Source organism: Apis mellifera, linkage group LG4 (genome assembly GCF_003254395.2).
Source record: "Apis mellifera strain DH4 linkage group LG4, Amel_HAv3.1, whole genome shotgun sequence".
NCBI classification, from domain to species: domain Eukaryota; kingdom Metazoa; phylum Arthropoda; class Insecta; order Hymenoptera; family Apidae; genus Apis; species Apis mellifera.
Window position 1 is genome coordinate 3,440,289 of NC_037641.1, and position 18,763 is coordinate 3,459,051.

Here is an 18,763-nt window from a genome sequence, read left to right on the forward strand (position 1 = left end):
AAATAACTGTTAAAAAATCATATTTGTAAATATAATGAATGTTTTTTGTTATTAGTATTAAAGTATCAAAATACTTCCAATATTGTAATTTGTTTCACATTATATATTATACATATGTGTGTGTGTGTGTGTATATATATATATATATATATATATATATATACACATATGTATATGTATATATATATGTATCATTTAATCATATTGTTTGCTTTTGGTACTGTTAACATAAAATTTGAAACAATTCATTATTCAAAATTTTAAAAATTCGATTGTAAAATTATTTTTATTTTAACTGTATTATATTATAAATAAATCAATCAGATATAATTCATATATTCAAAGATCTGTAAATAGAATTTAGTAAAATGTAAATTTAGAAATAAGACTGTTAAAGAAAAAAATAATTTCTTACTTATAATTTAAATACTTATAATGTGACTCATAGCAATAGAATGTTCCTATGCACATTGGATGTAACTGTTTTCAAAATCATATTATATAATAACAAATTTTTGTATCGTTGGCTTGACAATTTTTATACCATAAGAATATACGAAAATGTTGCGTTAATGAAATAACAAATGAAATGTATCAATTCTAATAGAAATCATCATTTTCATAAAATTGTATATAAGGAGTGTTAGTTGCAGAAAAAGTTCCTCCAATATGAAACGATCATGGTATCGATCGTAAACATTATAAAAGAGGGAATAAAAAAGCGGTGCTTGAAAAAATAATATAATGTAACATTTTTAGCATCTAATTATGTAGATAACTTTGCCTTTGTTTTGTAATAAAATAGCATTATTTATATATTAGGAATAAAATGAATTACCATTTGTCATACCATTATAACTGTTTTATAACAGTTTATTTTGTTAATAATGTATGATATATAACGTAAATTGCACTGCATACAAAGAAAGCATATAAAATAATAAACATTTTAATAAGCAAGATAATTAAAATTGGATCATTAAAGTTTGCAGAAAACAGGAACAAATTTAAAAAACATATTTAATAAACATGAAAATTTTATTTTTATAAAACATATCTAGTAACACCTTTTTTTATTTGCCGCTTATTAAATTATAAGTTTTTTTTTTTTTACATATATCTAATTCTATAAAAATGGTTTAATTTGCATAATATAATTTAAAATTATTTAAAAAATATTTCAGATTTTAAAAGATTAATATTTTTTCAAACTAGAATTATTTTCTTCTAATTTATACACTTTATGTTTATTATTTATATTCGTTTATTTACACTGCATTCATATTCTAAATAAATAAGATGCCTTAAGGAATATACTGTTGTACGGAAGAAATATACAGGAATACAATTACGATCTTAGATTTTATTTGATTATATTGTATGCTTCAGCATACTAAAGAATACATGAAGCAAGTAAAAAAATGTGATTGTTGCGAATCACAAGCACACGATGTAATGATTTATACATCAGATAAAACTAAATGAGATATTTATTAATCGTGCGATGTACGGAATAGATAATAATAAAATATAAGTTAGAGGGTTAAAAATGAAATTCAATGTTCGTACAATCGCATTAATAAACTTACCTATACTATGATCACAGTTACATTCATAATTATTGTAAGTTATTATACGTCATTATCGTCTTTATCATCATTATTATCATATTTTACTGTATATATGTACATTCTGATTATAAATAGATGTATGTTCAATTAATTAAATATAATCTGGTTTGAAAGCCTATGACTAGTGATATCTACTTTCTTGTCAATGACAATACAGTTATATAATACTATCGCAATTCGATATAAATGAAGCTTCAAACAATTATAGATAATAACACGTCATATTTTAAAAACAATTCTATGCCTTTTCTTTAATACACTGTACATATTTTTCTTCGTAACATTAAATTTCGTAACATTTAAGTCTTATATCTTTGTTCCACTTAAATTATTTTTTAGTTTTCTTATATTTAATCTAAGGCTAAGTCTGAATATTATGCACACACATCCGCGGAACCAGACCTTTCCGATCACCTCTCGCACATAATAACCATTTACTATCTACTTCTAAAATTACTTTCAGCTTCTCACCCTCTCCAAATGCAAGATGCCCATTATCTGATGGCATTCTATGTGTAACTGTGCGAACCTCTCTGGAACCGAGATGCGCGATCTATTATTTAACTAATCTATAAAAAGGAAACAAAAAAGATAACAAAAAATTAAATTCTAAAATTATAAATAAAAAATATATATTTAATAAATATATAATTTAATAAAAATTATAAATATAAATAAGATTAAATTTCAGAACAACTGATAAAATATAAAATAATAAAAATATAAAATTCTACTAAATTTATTAGATAATATTCAATAAACTATTAAATAAAATTATATTATATGTATTCATTTTTTCGTTACTTACTTAAGTGGCTTTTTTGCAGGAGGATTTCTTGTAGTACTAGTAGTAGTTGGTCGTGGTAAAGATGTAGACGCCGCTCGTCTTTGAGGAGATATTAAATTTTTATCTTTAGACATTACGCCATAAGATTTGTATGGTAGAGAACTAGGTCTTGTTAAATGAGTTCTTGTTGTTCCTATTATTTCTTGATCTACTCTACTAGTACGTTTTGTTGTATCTTTGCTTCTTGTTTCTAAAGATTTCTTTGGAATAATTTTTGTTGTTGATAACATAATAGGTTTTTTTAATGATGGAATTCCCGAAATAGGACATTTTGTATTTTTAGCAGGTCCTGATATTGTATTAGATTGTTTTACTGGTGAAGTAAGAAGCCTAGGTATTTTAGATTTTCCTACATTAGTAGGTGTTTTCGTAGGTGATAAAGGTGTTGATATTGATGGTTGAATTTTGGTATCTTCTTTTCCAACCATTAATTCCCATTTTTCTTGAAGTTTTCTAAATTTCTCTTCTCCAGACATATTGTCTTCGTCATCTATTTTATTATCTGGACTATGAGATTTTCTTGACATAGGTTGTTTATTCGAGGCTCTATTTAATGGTGAATGCTCTAAACTATCAGTATAATCTTCAGAATCTTCAGAAGCCAATTTATCGAGAGTACGAAATATTTTTGATCCTATAGGATTACTTAACCGTTTTTTAACTGTTTCCATATCTGACTTATGTATACCAGATTTATCATCATAGTTACTATAAGCAACGCACGATCGTGGACGTATTTTTCTGGGACTAGAAACCATTGCACATGTATCTGTTTTATTAAAATGATTTTCTTTTGCAGTAAGATCAATATTTCTAAAGTTTACAGCCTGTGAAATATTTTAATAATATAAATTTATATATAAATTTATAATATTAAATATATTAAAAATTAATTATTTAATAATACTAACATTTATGGTATGATTATTTAAACTGCCAAAACTATTATGAAGTTGACGATATTGATATAGAAGATCAAGCTGAAATGGACAAAATGCAAGAGGATTTAAAATATGTAAGAGAGCATCGACAACTTCTCGTGCATTTGCATTGGCTAAAGCTGCCACAAATAAACTGTTGCTATTATAATGTTTCCTTAAGATGGATTCTCTTGTACATAAATATGCAAACCATGCATCCAAAGCTCTTAAACTGAAAAATGATAATTTTTATAATAATAGTAATATGTATATATAAATATGCACATATAAAATAACATGATTTGTTTTAGTATTGTATTATTAACTTACTTTAATAAACCAAATACAAATGCATGAAACTTTAGCATTCCTTCTGTAATAACATCTTCACCATTAATTTTTTGTACTAATTCATTTAATGTTTTAGTAACTGGACCTTGTTGAGAAGAAGCTTCAACAACTTGCCAAACACTATTCGTTATTGGTCCAAATGTAGAATTTAAATGTGATTTTAATCCATCTGACATAATAGCATACAAAGCTGGACACAAATTGCTAACACAGATTTGAGCACATTCATTTTTATCATTATAATTTTGTCTACTATGAATTGATTCACTATTCCAATATTTCAATAATAAATCTACTGCTTTATTTGCAGATAGTATCATTTCTGAAAATTTGTATGTATATTCATAATTTATTATTTAAAAATTAAAAATAAAATTATATTAAAATCATAAATAATATATTTACTTCTTTTTTCATCTAAATCTAATTTATTATCTGGACTCATTGCTTTTTTTTCTTCAATAAAGCCAGCATCTTTATTTTGTTCATTTGCAACATTTAAATTATTAATCTGAAATATATTTTTTTCAAAAAAAGTGTATAAAAAACTTAATTAAATAACTTAAATAAATAATAATACGAAAATTAAATGTAATTACCTTATTATCTAAATATTTTTTCCTTTGGTTTATGGCAAAACTGACAGTCTTTTTCTGTGATTCTATCATATCAGTAGCTTTGGTAACATCTTTATTCATCCTGAGAGCTAAAAATTTTCTTACATACGATCTTAATTTAACATCGGGATCTTCAATATCTCCATCACTACTCTGTGATGAAAAACCGCTACGCTTCAAAAATTCTTCCAATTGTTTTATATCATCTTCGCTATTTTCAGAATTTTCAGTCTCTAAGTCTCCAATATTAACTATTTCATTTGCTCTTTCTAAAATAATATTAAAGAATTAAGTAATTATATTTTATAAAGTATAATAATAATAAAATAATTCAAAATATTTACCTATATATCTTTCTTCCGTTTCATCAACATCTTTCTCTAAATCAGCGATTCGACCGCGACATGGTAATTGTAAATCATTATTCATATAATATGGTTCTTGTAAAGACATTCTTTTATTTGTTTCAGAAGATTGATCTTCTATTTCTTCTACATCTCCCATTTCAAACATACTATATCTTTTATTTGCAGGAACCTTGCTTTTCCTTAAAATACTTCTGGGTAAAGGTGGTCTTGGTGGCACTTTTCCATGAGGAAATTCAGTTTCACGATCTCCATAAGGTAACGAAAGAGATCGTTTTGGAAGAGACGGACAGGTTTTTTTTGTTTTACTAACTTGTCTATGCACTTTTTTTTCATTACTTACTAAACTGGCCTCAGAACTAATACTATCATAACGGTAAAGATATAATGGATTGGTTGTATTATTTAACGTTTGTTGATTTGTTGAAGAATCTGTTAATATTGTAGAAGATCCTCGATATCCAGAGGATGGTTGTGTCGCGGTACTACTAGTGGAGGATGAATTATTTGGTATGATTTCACTTATGGTACGAGTTTTATGACGCATTGGAGGAGATAGGCAAAATAAAGGCTTTCTCGTTTCTTCATGAATATTAATATGCCTTGAAACTTCTGGTACATCATGCAAAATTTTCTTATACTCAGTAGGCAAAAGGAATGTCAATGACTCCCAGTCTTTAACATGTGAAAATCCTCGTTGACGCAATGCATCTATATCATTACACGAGAATGGTCTACTGGATTTACCAGTATGTTTCCAACTAACTCTGTTTTTTCCAAAGCATTGTGGTTTTAAAGCTATATTATCCAATTTTGTATCTTTAATATTGAAAAACGATAAATCAGGTAAAGCATAATTCGGATATACAACATAAACTGGCTTTTTGTTAACAATTGTTTCTCTTAAAGAAGGATTTTCTTTTTCTTTAACAGATGTTGTAAATATTAACGATGTTTGAACCGAATTATCTTCTGTCTCAGCTATTGCTTGAATGCCCATTGTTTTGCAAATTGGATATTTTTTTTCTAAAGATTTGACCCATGCTGTTTTTCGTTGATGTTCGAAAACAGGAATGACATCAAAATCATTTTGATTAATATCATTATCATGAGTTAAATCTGATTTAGACATATTTTCTGATAATTCTTCTACAGATGCAGACGACATCATTTCATCTTTTTGTTCACTTATTGTTGAAGTATATTTTGGAATGTCATTAAAACTGTCTTTCTCATTTTCTGTTTCTTGATTATTATGAAGATCACTTTTAACCCAATTAATAGAAAAATCACCTTCTGGAACTTGATGTTTAGAAATATTATTTATATTTTGCCGTTGTATTTGCGTATTTGTATTAGTACCACTGTCACTAGCACTATTATTTGTAGGCCATCCATTATCACTAGTAGAATCTGATTGATCCAAAGTAAGACTCATTCCTTCAGCACTCATACTTTTTTGTTTCATAAATAATTTTACAAGACTTAAATTTTGTAATCTTTTTTCTGTTAAATTATGTTCTCCATTATCAGAACTTTCTTCATTTATAGATCGACTCATTATGGATCCTGAACTATGTAATTGTTGTGCATGATTATTTGATTCTGCAGAATCAACCTGCTCAAATATTTTTATCACATTAATTCATAAAAATATTTTTTGAAAATATAAAAAATATATAAATTTTGAGAAAACTCACGGAAAAATTAAGAGGTATATTGAGATGTAATTGAGTAGCTTGAGTAAGATCTGGTAAACTTTGACTTCTTTTATTTGTTACAGATATAATATTTTCTATACCATGTGAAAATTCTGGTATTGTATTGTTATTGCCTGATGGATGTCGAGTTATAATTTTATTCATAGAAGAATGTTTCAAATTGCTCCATGTAGTATATATTTTAGAATCAGAACATGCCATTGATAAATCCAATACATTTTTCAAATCTGTATTTCTTTTATAATATGGTTCTACTGTTTCATAAGTTTTTTGTTTTTCTGTAAAAAAGATAATAAAATTATATTTATATAATTATTATATAAATATTATATAAATATTATATTTCTCTGTTATTTATACTGGAAAATTATTTATACCTTGATTTTCAAAATCTTGAGAACCATCTGAATACATTGTAATACTACCTTCAAAAGCAATAGTATAGTTGTCTTTATTATTTGTCTGGCATGTTAAAAGCATATCTTCACAGTCCAGAGAGTCAACACTATAACTACCTCCTGGTGGTAATATAGGTGTCTCTTTCAAAGGTGAAAAGAGTAATGATGATTTGCATATTGAAATTGTATCTGTTGTTGAACAAGCTGAATCTTCTCCCTTTAATATAAAATATGGTTTTATTATAAGTTCTAAATATTTTTAGATAATTTACCATGCAATTCACAAAATTAATATTGTTTATTTTCATGCATTTTTTAAATATCATTTTGTTATATTATTTTCATATTTTCAATTGTTACATAATCAAATCAGCAATTATTTATTTTTTATATTAATCATGCAGAGGAATTGCAAGCAAATCAAGTTTTATTTTCAGTTAAATAAAATTCATATCAATGTTTTATTTTATCTTTAGTATTGAAGGAACATCAATACAAGAAATTCAACATTTTCAGCCATTATCATACCTGGCTGCTGGTATGAGGGCTGATTGATGAACCGATGTCAAGTTTTTCCATAACAGATCCAGATATACTAGCATATCGTTCCCTTTGATAGTTAAACTGCCATATAATGAAGATATATAATGCTTTTAAAATATTATTTATAACAAAAATGGAAAAACATTAAATATTTTAAAATGTTATAACTTATGTTAAAATGTTAAAAATTATATGTAATGATTATATATGATTATAAAAAAAAGGATAATATTTACAAAAATTTGTCTCAATTCATCAATATTATATATTGATATTGATATATATTATATATTAATAAGAATATAAAGTATTACTTTTTGATTGTTCAAGAAATTTATAAAATATATTTGCTTGCAAACTATCCACAATAAAAATAATTGTTTCTGATAATCAGATTATATAACTATATTATAATATAAATAAAAGATTATATAATACATAAAAATATATAGAAATCAATATTATTACCTCTGAATGTTGAACTGGATCTGTACACATGACAGGTAATGCTGTAAGCAGAGTATGAATGTCTGCTGTACGAAAACTTTCCATATCAATTTCTGCCAAATTAGCATCCAAATTTCGGGCAAGATCATCATAATAGCCCAAATCTTCTCGAGAATATGAAGCAGAGAGTGAAGATAATACGCTTGGATGAACATGAAGTCCTCCATCTCCTCTGTAACTAACATTATGTAAATATAAATATATATATTTATAAGAAAATAATTAAAATATAAAAATTATAATTTAATAAAATTTTACCCATAATCAATGAACCATTGATATTCCACATTATCTTGCACAAACTCAGAACTAATTAAATCATGTTGGATAGAATCTGTTGCAGGATTGGAGTTGCAATCAGATCCTGGTGTTTGTGGATCTTCCATCACTGCAGCCCCTTTGCCTGCACCTAAAATATATTAAATAATATTAATAAGTAATTACCAAATCATATCATTTATTTGCTATAACATTGACATAACTCAGATTGCATTTTTTTGAGTTATTGGTATAAAATTTTAATTCTATAAATAAAAAAATCATTGTAATATTTTTTTATTTATAGAATTGTATATTTTTAAATTATATTTTTTTAATTTTAATGAGAAATTTTTATATAGTTTTATAATAATTTATAACATTTAATATTATTTTCTTTAAAGTCATAATTTTTTAATTACGTGATATAATAAATGAATAATATATAATTAAAAAAAAATTCAAGAACAAACCATATTTAGAATAGATAAAATATTTCTGATTTATTAATTATATTTTTGTTATCAATATAAAATTGCAAATCATGTATAATATAATATTTTTTGTTTATTAAAAATCATGTAAAATCAATAATTTGATCATAATTGGGCATATTTACATTGTTTATACTCTGATTACACCTCATATTAAATATTTATCATGTCATATTTCATATATAAATCACGTTAAAAATCATGAAAAATTATATATCAATTTAGATATTTTATAACATTACACATTATTAAAAAAATATATATAATGATTATTTTTTAATAATATAACACTATAATAATATATCAATAATGAACATATTTTTCTGGACTAGAAAATAATTACTGATTCACTTTCAATAAAATAATCAATAATATATTGATAACACTAATCATATTAGATGTTTCTCTTCCTTCATAAAGTGTGGAATGTTCAAGATAAAGAAATGTCAATCAATGACGTCAGACTAAGGTTATGGCGGACTTATTTGAGTAAGTGCTCGTGTCCCGTATCGGGGATGATCAAGGCTGCGCGTCATCACGACAGTTAAGAGAGCGTGTTTTAAGGTTAGTTATCATGTAATAAATAATTAATCGATTAACATATTAATCGAAAACATTAATTTCAATATAAAAAATCGATGTTGTAAAAAATATATATATAACATGATGATATAATAAATAATTTGTTCTCAAATTATTGAAGTAAAAACAAAAAAAACAATTTAATAATCTTTTAGAGAAAATATTTAGTTTAACGTAATGAAAGAAAGATTACAAAAGAATTATAAATATAAATTAATTGACAATACAATATATATAATATTATTATTATATTTAAAAACATTAAGTAAATAGGAATATGATATACGATTTAATTTATTGTACATATTAATTTTAGTTTTAAATTTATATAAATTTAATAAATATACAGAATAGATAACATATACAAGAGTAGATAACAATATACAAGTTATGAATATCATAAACTAGATATGTAGTAATATGATTTATAATTCATTGTTATTTTCGATTAATAATATATAAAAAATTGAATGAATGATTGTTATATATATTTTTGACAATCTTTGACACATTTTTTCACAAAGAATAAAATGTATTGATATATGATAATAAGAAAATTGTTTTAAATACGAATTATAAATCGTACCTCGAATAATTTTTTTCCATCGCATCGCCAGAATCGATGGGTTTTTTTGTTTTGCAGAAAATATTTACATTTAATAAATGTTATCCGAAAACACTCATGTTCACGACCATATGGCGACAACCCGTCCGTCACTCATAGGAATTCATTTTAACTGCGCCTATGGAGTACAATTGCTCATGCAGCGCATGAGCATTATCAATCCAGTGTAAAGGGTGGGCAAAAATCAGGTACAAGTCTGACTAATACAATATATTACAATATTTCTTTTATCTGTTTATTAAAAAATTTAGATTTGAATAAAACATTTTATTCTTTGTATTCCCGTAGATTTTTTATCATAGTCCACTAAAATTATCACTAAAACTATATAAATTATAGGAAGTTCATTTTCAATCTGCTTATTTTCTTAATGTTACATCTTTGATTAATTATTCTTATTTTATTTTATTTATCAGTGCAATATGTTTTAAAAAAACAATAATACTTCAAAAATCATGATGAAATGAGAAATCAGATTAATTATAAATACTTATCTCTAATAATAATCGAGATCCAATTCTTATTATTTTTACTATTTTAATAATAAGAATAGATTAATTAAGATGATAAATATTGTCTAAATTGTGAAAAAGATTATAATAAAATTATTTTAATAAATATTATAGAATAAGAATCTGATAAGAATATTATAAATAAAGAATCAGTTGAATTAAGTTGATCCTAATATATTTCTCGTACATTATATTTTATATGAAGTTATTATTTTATAGAATATTTTACATAGAAATTAATTTTATTTTAGAATGCCTTTAATATCATTAAATTCAAAAAAATTAAACGTAATTAAAATTATATAAATTTTATTTTTATTATTTAATTAATTATCGAAATAATTTTTTATGGAATAAATTTTTTTTTATATATTTGATGGTTTGAATATTAATGTTAGTCGTAGTTTTACATATCTGAGGAAAAATCTTTCACAGTACTTTGTTCAAGTCGAGAGTAAAAGATAATTTTAGCAAACTGCAGTGAGGGAAGTGCCAGAAGAAATTCAAGAGCTAAATTTTGCGACACGACGAAAATTTTATGCATGAACTGATGAAATATATTTCCATTTTATTTTTGTCAAAAAAAAATCGATTCATTTAACTTAGTTTTTTATTTACAATTTTTCAATAATTAAATAATAAGTCTATTTATAAAATATATAAAAAATTATTTTTCTATATTATATTATATTAAAATATACAGCATTATTTTAAAGTTTAGAAATCTTTCAAGCATTTTTAATTTCATTTTTTAAAGAAAATATTTATTTTGTATCTTTCTAAAAACTTTTTATTTAATAATATTATAATAATTCAAAATTAATTATTCTACAATATCATCATATAAGCATGTTTTCGTGTGCTCGAATATTTCATATTTTTAGTAAGTATATTATATACTTCTACACAGAATATTATTCGAAATAGTAAGACATACTATTCTTGTATGAGTATGTATATATATATAATTATATTTATAGTATAATTGTGAAAGAGTTTTAAATTAGTAAACATTTTAATTCTTTAAATGGACTTATAACAACAAAATTTGTTAAAATATAAAAATATAATTTTTTGAGATTTCATTATCTAAATTGATATTATATTTATTAAATACGCACAGCCTTGAGTAAAATAATATATACAATTTTTTAATAATAATTAATTTATCTAGATAACTAAATATATATTATATTTGAAAATTGATTTTATATATATATAAATTTTTTCTTTGAAAAGAATTAAATTATTAAACACATCAATAATTTCAATCCATGAATTTTTTAATTATTAAACTATTATCTTATTAAATGAACTATTTCAATTATCGATAAACATTCTATCAAATCCTAACATATTTAAATTTAAGTACTTAAATATAAATTAAAAATATATAATAAAAAGCATATATAAAGCATATTCATTTTTTTATTTTCTTACGATTATATAGTAGACAATTGCACTTTTCATGAAGTCGATGGTAATATTTTCGTTCTTGTCTCTTGCGTTTGCCATAATGAAGATGTGGCGGTTGTGCAGGCGTTTGAAATGGTGGGCTCATACGACCCACAGAAAACTCTGCTATTTTCATGATGACGCACAACAAAAGCACTATCATCATTTGTCAATATTCAGCGTTTTTATTATTCTATCACGTTACAACATAGTAGTAACGTTTTTTCACTGGATAACCAGTCAAAATATTTAATAAAAATTCTTGAAGAAAATTTCACAATCAATCAAATCACATATGTATATGTAATTTAAAATAAAAGAAATAAATAAATAGTTCAAAGTTTATTAATAGTTCAAATATGAAAATATCATAGCTCTTTTGTTCATTGTTTTAAAATATTCACTTTTCATCATACATATGTGTATATATATTTATCACATTAAAGTTACATCACAAATAGGAACAATTCACAACACTTCACAGTTTTCTAACAGTTTCTGTACGAAAGATGTATGCACTTTGACATGTGAAATACGTGTAAAACAAAGTTGATTATTCGTCTGTAGTCAAACCGATGACATCTTTCAAAGATGCCTTTGTTTAGCACATCATTTCGCTTACCGTTTACATCGCGAAAAGTGATCACACGTATTGTGCTTGAATGTTTTTGCTCTACACTATGTCTGCACAAGTTTTTAAGAATCCAAAAATGTTACACTGGTTTTACAATAAAATAAAAAGAAAGCTATTATAACTAAAAAAATTGAATTTGAATTTTGAAATGTTTTTTTTTTGAAAAGTTATTTTTTTTTTAATTTTTTCAAATAAAATATTTTTCTAGTATTCGTTAATTCTTAAATCTTTATCTAAAATATATATATATAAATTAAAATTAAGTTTTTAAATAGTATAGGTTAAATTCTTTTATGTAAAACATCACAAATCAATAATTATTATAAAATTATTGATCTAGAAATATTTGAAAATTATTATAAATATTAAAAAATTCTAAAATTTTAAAATAAAAATAAAATGTCAATGGAATATGATAATTAAAATGATTTAATGTAAACTATCGAAACATCAAAATAGAAGATATATACATATGGTTTTATCAAAAATATGAAAAACTAATTGTAATTATAATATGCATTTTGGTATTAGTTTAAAATTCTAATCAATAATAGTAATAATAGTCATTACGTCAGTATACATGTTTAACTGCTTAAATTGCAACAAGTGGTGAATCAATTGTTTTAAGTTTGAACATTAAGATAATAAGAATTCATCGAACTGATTAACATTTCGAAATTCAGAATGAAAATAAAACTTGCTAAAACGTTGAATCATATTAATCAATGAATATGTTAAAATTGTTCATACATGAAAGTAATCGATTCAGAATATATTTTATTATTATAAGTTAAAAATTGTTAAAAAAATTTAAAATATATATATGTAATATAAATTATAATAAAATTATATATATAGTTATATATATATATATATATATATATATATATATATATATATATAAACGATATTTATTAATAATTTATTAAACAATTCAAAATATTATATAATACAAGTAAAAAAAATTTTTAATGCAATTTTAATTAAAAGTACATTAAATTATTAATTTCTTATTTATATTTTGATAATTTATCACGTATTAATATCAAAAGGATTGTAATTTTATTGATTTCATAATAAATAAATGTATGTAAACATGTACTAAAAGCATATTTGATGAACTTTTAATATACTATAAGTTTCAACAATAAGTATGTAAAAAAATAATTAAATGAATTTCAAAACCGTAATGAATATTTTTTACAAGTTGTATATTCTATATAATAATAATTGAATAAAAGGAAACGGACGTGTAATGTTTTAAAAAAAAAGACAAAAGTCTTTTTTATAAATACATTACATAAGAAATATTCAAGTACAAAATTGTTATCCTTATACTGGATATTCATGTGATGAACTTAATAATTTTTAAAATCATTTACATGTAAATCACTAGATAACTGATCACACACAATTTATTCTGATATGAATGCTTGTAAAGCAACACTGAATATAACACTTGTTTTCCGAATCATGAAAATAGATAGCTTTAATCCAATAGAAATCATGCATATAATTTAATTGATATGTAACACAATTTTTCCACGTTTATTTTGGCAGAATTAGTTTCTGGACCGCTGTCTGAGTCAGACTGCTTTAACAGCATGCGTCTTGCGCGGGAGAGCGTTTGCACACGGCACGACACGACGCGGAGTTTAATCTCTATTAATAAATACCCGCTTTGCCTCGGCCAGAATAGAGAGCAGCTCTCCACTACTGGCTTATTGAATGCATACGCAGTGTTTCATATTGGAGATCGTAACAAACGCAAATCGATTTTATCTTTGATAGATTTTTATCGATGGATTTACGAGGAAAGGTTAGATCATAGTGATACAAAAATAATATATGATCGAATTAATTTGTTATGATTTAATTCAATATAATTTATAGTTTTTTCATATTATGAATTTTAATAATAGATATCAAAAATATTATTAAAAATATATATTTTTTTATTTGCAAATTGAAAAAGAATTGAATGTATACTACTTAATCATCTAATTTGTAAATTTAAATTATTATATGGAAATATTTACTATGAAAAATTAATTCTTAGTTTAAATATTAAAAATATTTAAAACTTTTATATTTGTAGAATAAAATACAAAAGTAGGAAATTAATCAAGTTCAGAGAAATAAAAATCATGACGAGATCAAATCACGTTTATGTCATTATGTCGCATTATTTACATCTTTTTGCTTAGGAAATATTTTAAATGATTCTAGTCAAAAGATTTGTTAGAAACTATAATATACCTATTATAATATAATATACCTACTATAATATAATATATCACTTTTAAATATTTATAAAGATACAATAAGATATTTAAATTTCTTTTTAATTTTCTATATTAACAAAGAATTAAAGTTTTTTTAAAAATTAAAAAAATATTCACATTACTATTTTTTATATGAATAAATATATAATGAATATGAACAATTAACATTTAATAACATGAAAGAATGAAACTTATTAAGTTATTACAAAAGATATAAAAAGAAACAATTAAATACAACATAATCAATTTTTAAAAATCGATCTACATATATATATATATAATAGTAAATAAAAAGAAGTATAAATTAAATGCATAATTAAACTTACCAACACGTTCTCCGTTGCTACAAACAATACCTGTCGCCAAGGTCTGAAAAATATGATTACAATCATATTATTATTAATTCTATTAGAGTTTTGGTAATATTTGTAATATTAAGAAAAATGAAAGAAAATGCGACTATATTTTTTTTACTATATCATGTTACTATATTGAAAACTTTTCCATATTGAAATATAATGACATTTAGGGTTCACCGAGTATTTATGAAATTCAATATTACTCTCGATATTTAACACATAGTGACGCATTAATCTCAGAAATTACGTAGTAATTTTTTTATTTTAAATAAATTTTTAAAATATTAATTTTACAATAATATATTGGAATTTTTCATTATTTCAATAGAATATTCATTTTTATTATAAATTATTAGAAATACAATTTTCTTTGATATCTACATAATTACATAATCTAATGAATTTTTCTAGAAATTTTTTGTATAATTTAAATGTATGAAATATCTGAAAAAATATATTTATTTCTTTTATAACAGTTTAGTTTAAACTGAAAGTTTAACTAATAATTGTTAACTAATAAGAATTTTTAAGTTATTTGATAAAAAAGTAATAGTAAATTATTAAATTAAGTAGTAAATTATAAAATATTATGTTATTTTTGAATCTTTACAAATATAATAAAATATGTTAAAAAATTGCATACATCCTTCTTTTTTAATTTAAAATAATAAATATTCTTTTTTTAAGAATATTTCTCGTTTTTGTGTTTTATAATAAGTATTACAATGATTATTATTTAATTAATAATTAATTACTTAATAACAATTATTAACTTAATTGTTAATAAATTACAAAAGTATGATAATATAATCAACTTATTTTATAAGATAAGATAAGAGTTATATAATTAAAGATATATGGAATTATTTTTCATATTATAATAATTATTAAAAGTTATTTTAAAAAATTATTTTTATATTGTGCAGAATGATTAAATAATTAACAAAAAGATTATTTTAATATTAGAATATTATTTATTATATGATTATGGCATTTATGATACATTGAAGATTTATGAGAAAAGATAAATTAATAATTCAGTTAATTTATTTTATATATGGATAAATTATATATTTGTATAAATCTTAACAAATAAATAAAAATATTAAAACATATTGTAATTAGTCAGAAATTAAATGATTGGCAATGATTCTTAAGTTTTTTTCAACACAAAAATTGAATGTTCCGTAAAACAAGGTCACTGGATTCTAATAAGAGTTCATGTCTAAATGAAAGAAGAACGAATCATTATTGGTATAATTGTATTGAGTTATTTGAATTTTGTAAATTGTTCATTATTGTTTTTTTTTTAATTTCGTAGTTAAAAGATATACAAAGAATTGATAAAAATGAAAGCGATTTATTTATTTGTTATATAGATTAGCAATTTAATTTTTTAGAAAAATATTATTTAATGAATAACTAAAATATCAAGACATAAGAGAATTTAATGAAACTTTTTTTGTCAATAATTCCTTATATTTTAGGGATAAAATGTATTGATCGGTATATTTGCACAAAACGCAGTACAAAACGGAAAGCTTCTCGATTAGACGTAACCTTCGCATCGATTTTATGTGTAACAGAGGTCAATGACGTATTAGGTTCAACTATAACTTGAAAATACACTAAAAAAAAAGACAAATAAAAAGGAATCTTTGATCGTATTTCCTTTATAAGACAACGACATTGCATTTTTATTTCTAATTATGTTAATATACACGAGGAATAAAGAAACATACGCCCACATTCTTTGGTGCTAGAAAACGAGTTGATATTAGAGGTGGTCGCAGTACTCACATTCATAGTGAAGGGACAGCTGACAGTCGATCCACGTAACACTTAACACTGCCACGAATTATGACATCGTGTAGAATTCCAAGAGAATATCACTGTATGATTACGAAGTGGCCGTATACGCATGTCACTTCTTAAAAATCACGAAGATGTAGTACTTTCCGGAATGCATATTCTGAGTCACTCTGTCGATGAGAGCCCCTCCCTGACTGCAACAACCCCTGTCTGATCTCAAACGCGCATGCTCCTAAATTTATGGTCTTTTACAAAGAAAGGGGATGATTCTGTTTTGTAGTCAGGTTCTTTTCGCATATATACATTTTTAACTACTACTTCAAGCATTGTTTTTCGACTTCATGCTAAGGGTACAATAATAATAAATGATCATGGTACAATCATCCCTTAATGTTTTGAGGTTATCGTGCGCATGTCTTGAATATCTTCTCCAGATGTCAATGATCGAACAATTGATCAACAAATTTTTGTTTTGGTTTATTAAATATTTTTTTTAATACTTTTATAAAGATTAATTTATGTATAATTATCGGGGAGATTAATTATTTATGTATAACTCATAGCGAATGTTAGTAACTTGAAATTATGGTATTCTTTTCTGACTGAAAATATACATGATCATATCATGATTCCGAACTGACTTCGCTTTATATTGATTTTCTGCGCTTTAATATCCTTATCTGCAAAAGTTGTTAATTTTTCGAATGACCTATGCCTTATTGAATTTAATTATATAATACGCATATAATTGAGAACAGTAATAATGAACGAGCTATTAAAAAAATTTGTTTATATGATGTATATAAAAAAAAATTTATTTAAAAATAAAATAAATATGCTCGAATATTTTATGTGAATATTAAAAAATTTCTTTAATATTCAATAATTCTTATATTATTTTTATATGCAAAATTTAATATTTATATATATTAATATTTTATTCATTAAATCATTAAATCTTGAAAAAATCTGTAAAAAAAATATATAATCATTAAAAAATAAAAAAAACGAAATACTTTACTATATTTCCAATTTAAAAAAAGAAAAAATTATTATTTTTATAAATTCTATGAATCTTTGACCTTTAAATTTATAGATAAAAAATCTTTATTATTTTATCTCTCATTTCTTTAATATTTTCGAAATTTTTTTTATTAGAGAAACAGTAACTATGATTATTATAAAAAATCATTTATATATATGCATATATTGAAAATATAAATTTGGAAAAAATTTGTTATTATAATTGTATTCAAAATTTACATTTATATTTTTAATTTATATTTTTATATTTATATATTTATTTTAACATTATATATAAAATTTTATCTTTTAAAAAAATTAGAAAAATTTGTTTATAAGTTTTTTAAATTAATTAAAAAATATAATATATAATATAATATATAATATATAAATATATAATATAATTTATAGATTCTTTGGCTTTATGTAGTCTACTTACTTAAGCAAGTGTCTTGACTCAGTCAAGTTGACTGTATATTCTTTCATCCATAAATATGTGTTACTTGACAGAACGGATAGAGTGGTTCTCAATGTTGCGGAAAACAGATAATGATTATAAACAGTGATTTAAAAATTAACATTTTAATTTTGTACCAGAACAATACTTTATTATCTTATCTTTTGTGGTACAAAATAAATACTTTTATAAAAAATATAAATCTTCAATATAGTACGTATGCGATGTATAAATTAAATATAGCTATGTATCATATATAGAATACATATTATATTAAAAAAATATTTTACATATTCTATTGATTTTATAACGAAGTTTCAGATAACATTAATTTTACTAAAAAATACATTTGTAAATCCATTCTTAT

At 23.0% G+C, this 18,763-nt stretch overlaps 1 protein-coding gene across 8 annotated transcripts; it reads right to left on the minus strand.

Annotated features, from left to right (window-relative positions):
• Positions 1–1,343: 1,343 nt before the first annotated feature.
• LOC726949 lies at positions 1,344–17,371 on the minus strand. Of its 8 annotated transcripts, XM_006558705.3 has the most exons (14): positions 16,905–17,371; positions 15,072–15,114; positions 8,159–8,309; positions 7,862–8,078; positions 7,379–7,474; positions 6,830–7,067; positions 6,432–6,730; positions 4,711–6,349; positions 4,349–4,635; positions 4,155–4,260; positions 3,729–4,071; positions 3,390–3,630; positions 2,440–3,305; positions 1,344–2,164 (listed from the first exon to the last, which is right to left on the minus strand). In XM_006558705.3, the coding sequence occupies exons 1-14, from the start codon at positions 16,908–16,910 to the stop codon at positions 1,993–1,995; spliced, it is 4,704 nt and encodes a 1,567-aa protein (XP_006558768.1). In that variant the 5' UTR covers positions 16,911–17,371; the 3' UTR covers positions 1,344–1,992. The 8 variants fall into 8 exon arrangements, with proteins under 8 accessions (XP_006558768.1, XP_006558765.1, XP_006558764.1 ...); XM_006558702.3 differs by lacking the exons at positions 15,072–15,114; positions 16,905–17,371 and adding an exon at positions 11,812–12,125 and having other exon boundaries at positions 7,862–8,072; XM_006558701.3 differs by lacking the exons at positions 15,072–15,114; positions 16,905–17,371 and adding an exon at positions 11,812–12,125.
• Between the last annotated feature and the right edge of the window lie 1,392 nt (positions 17,372–18,763).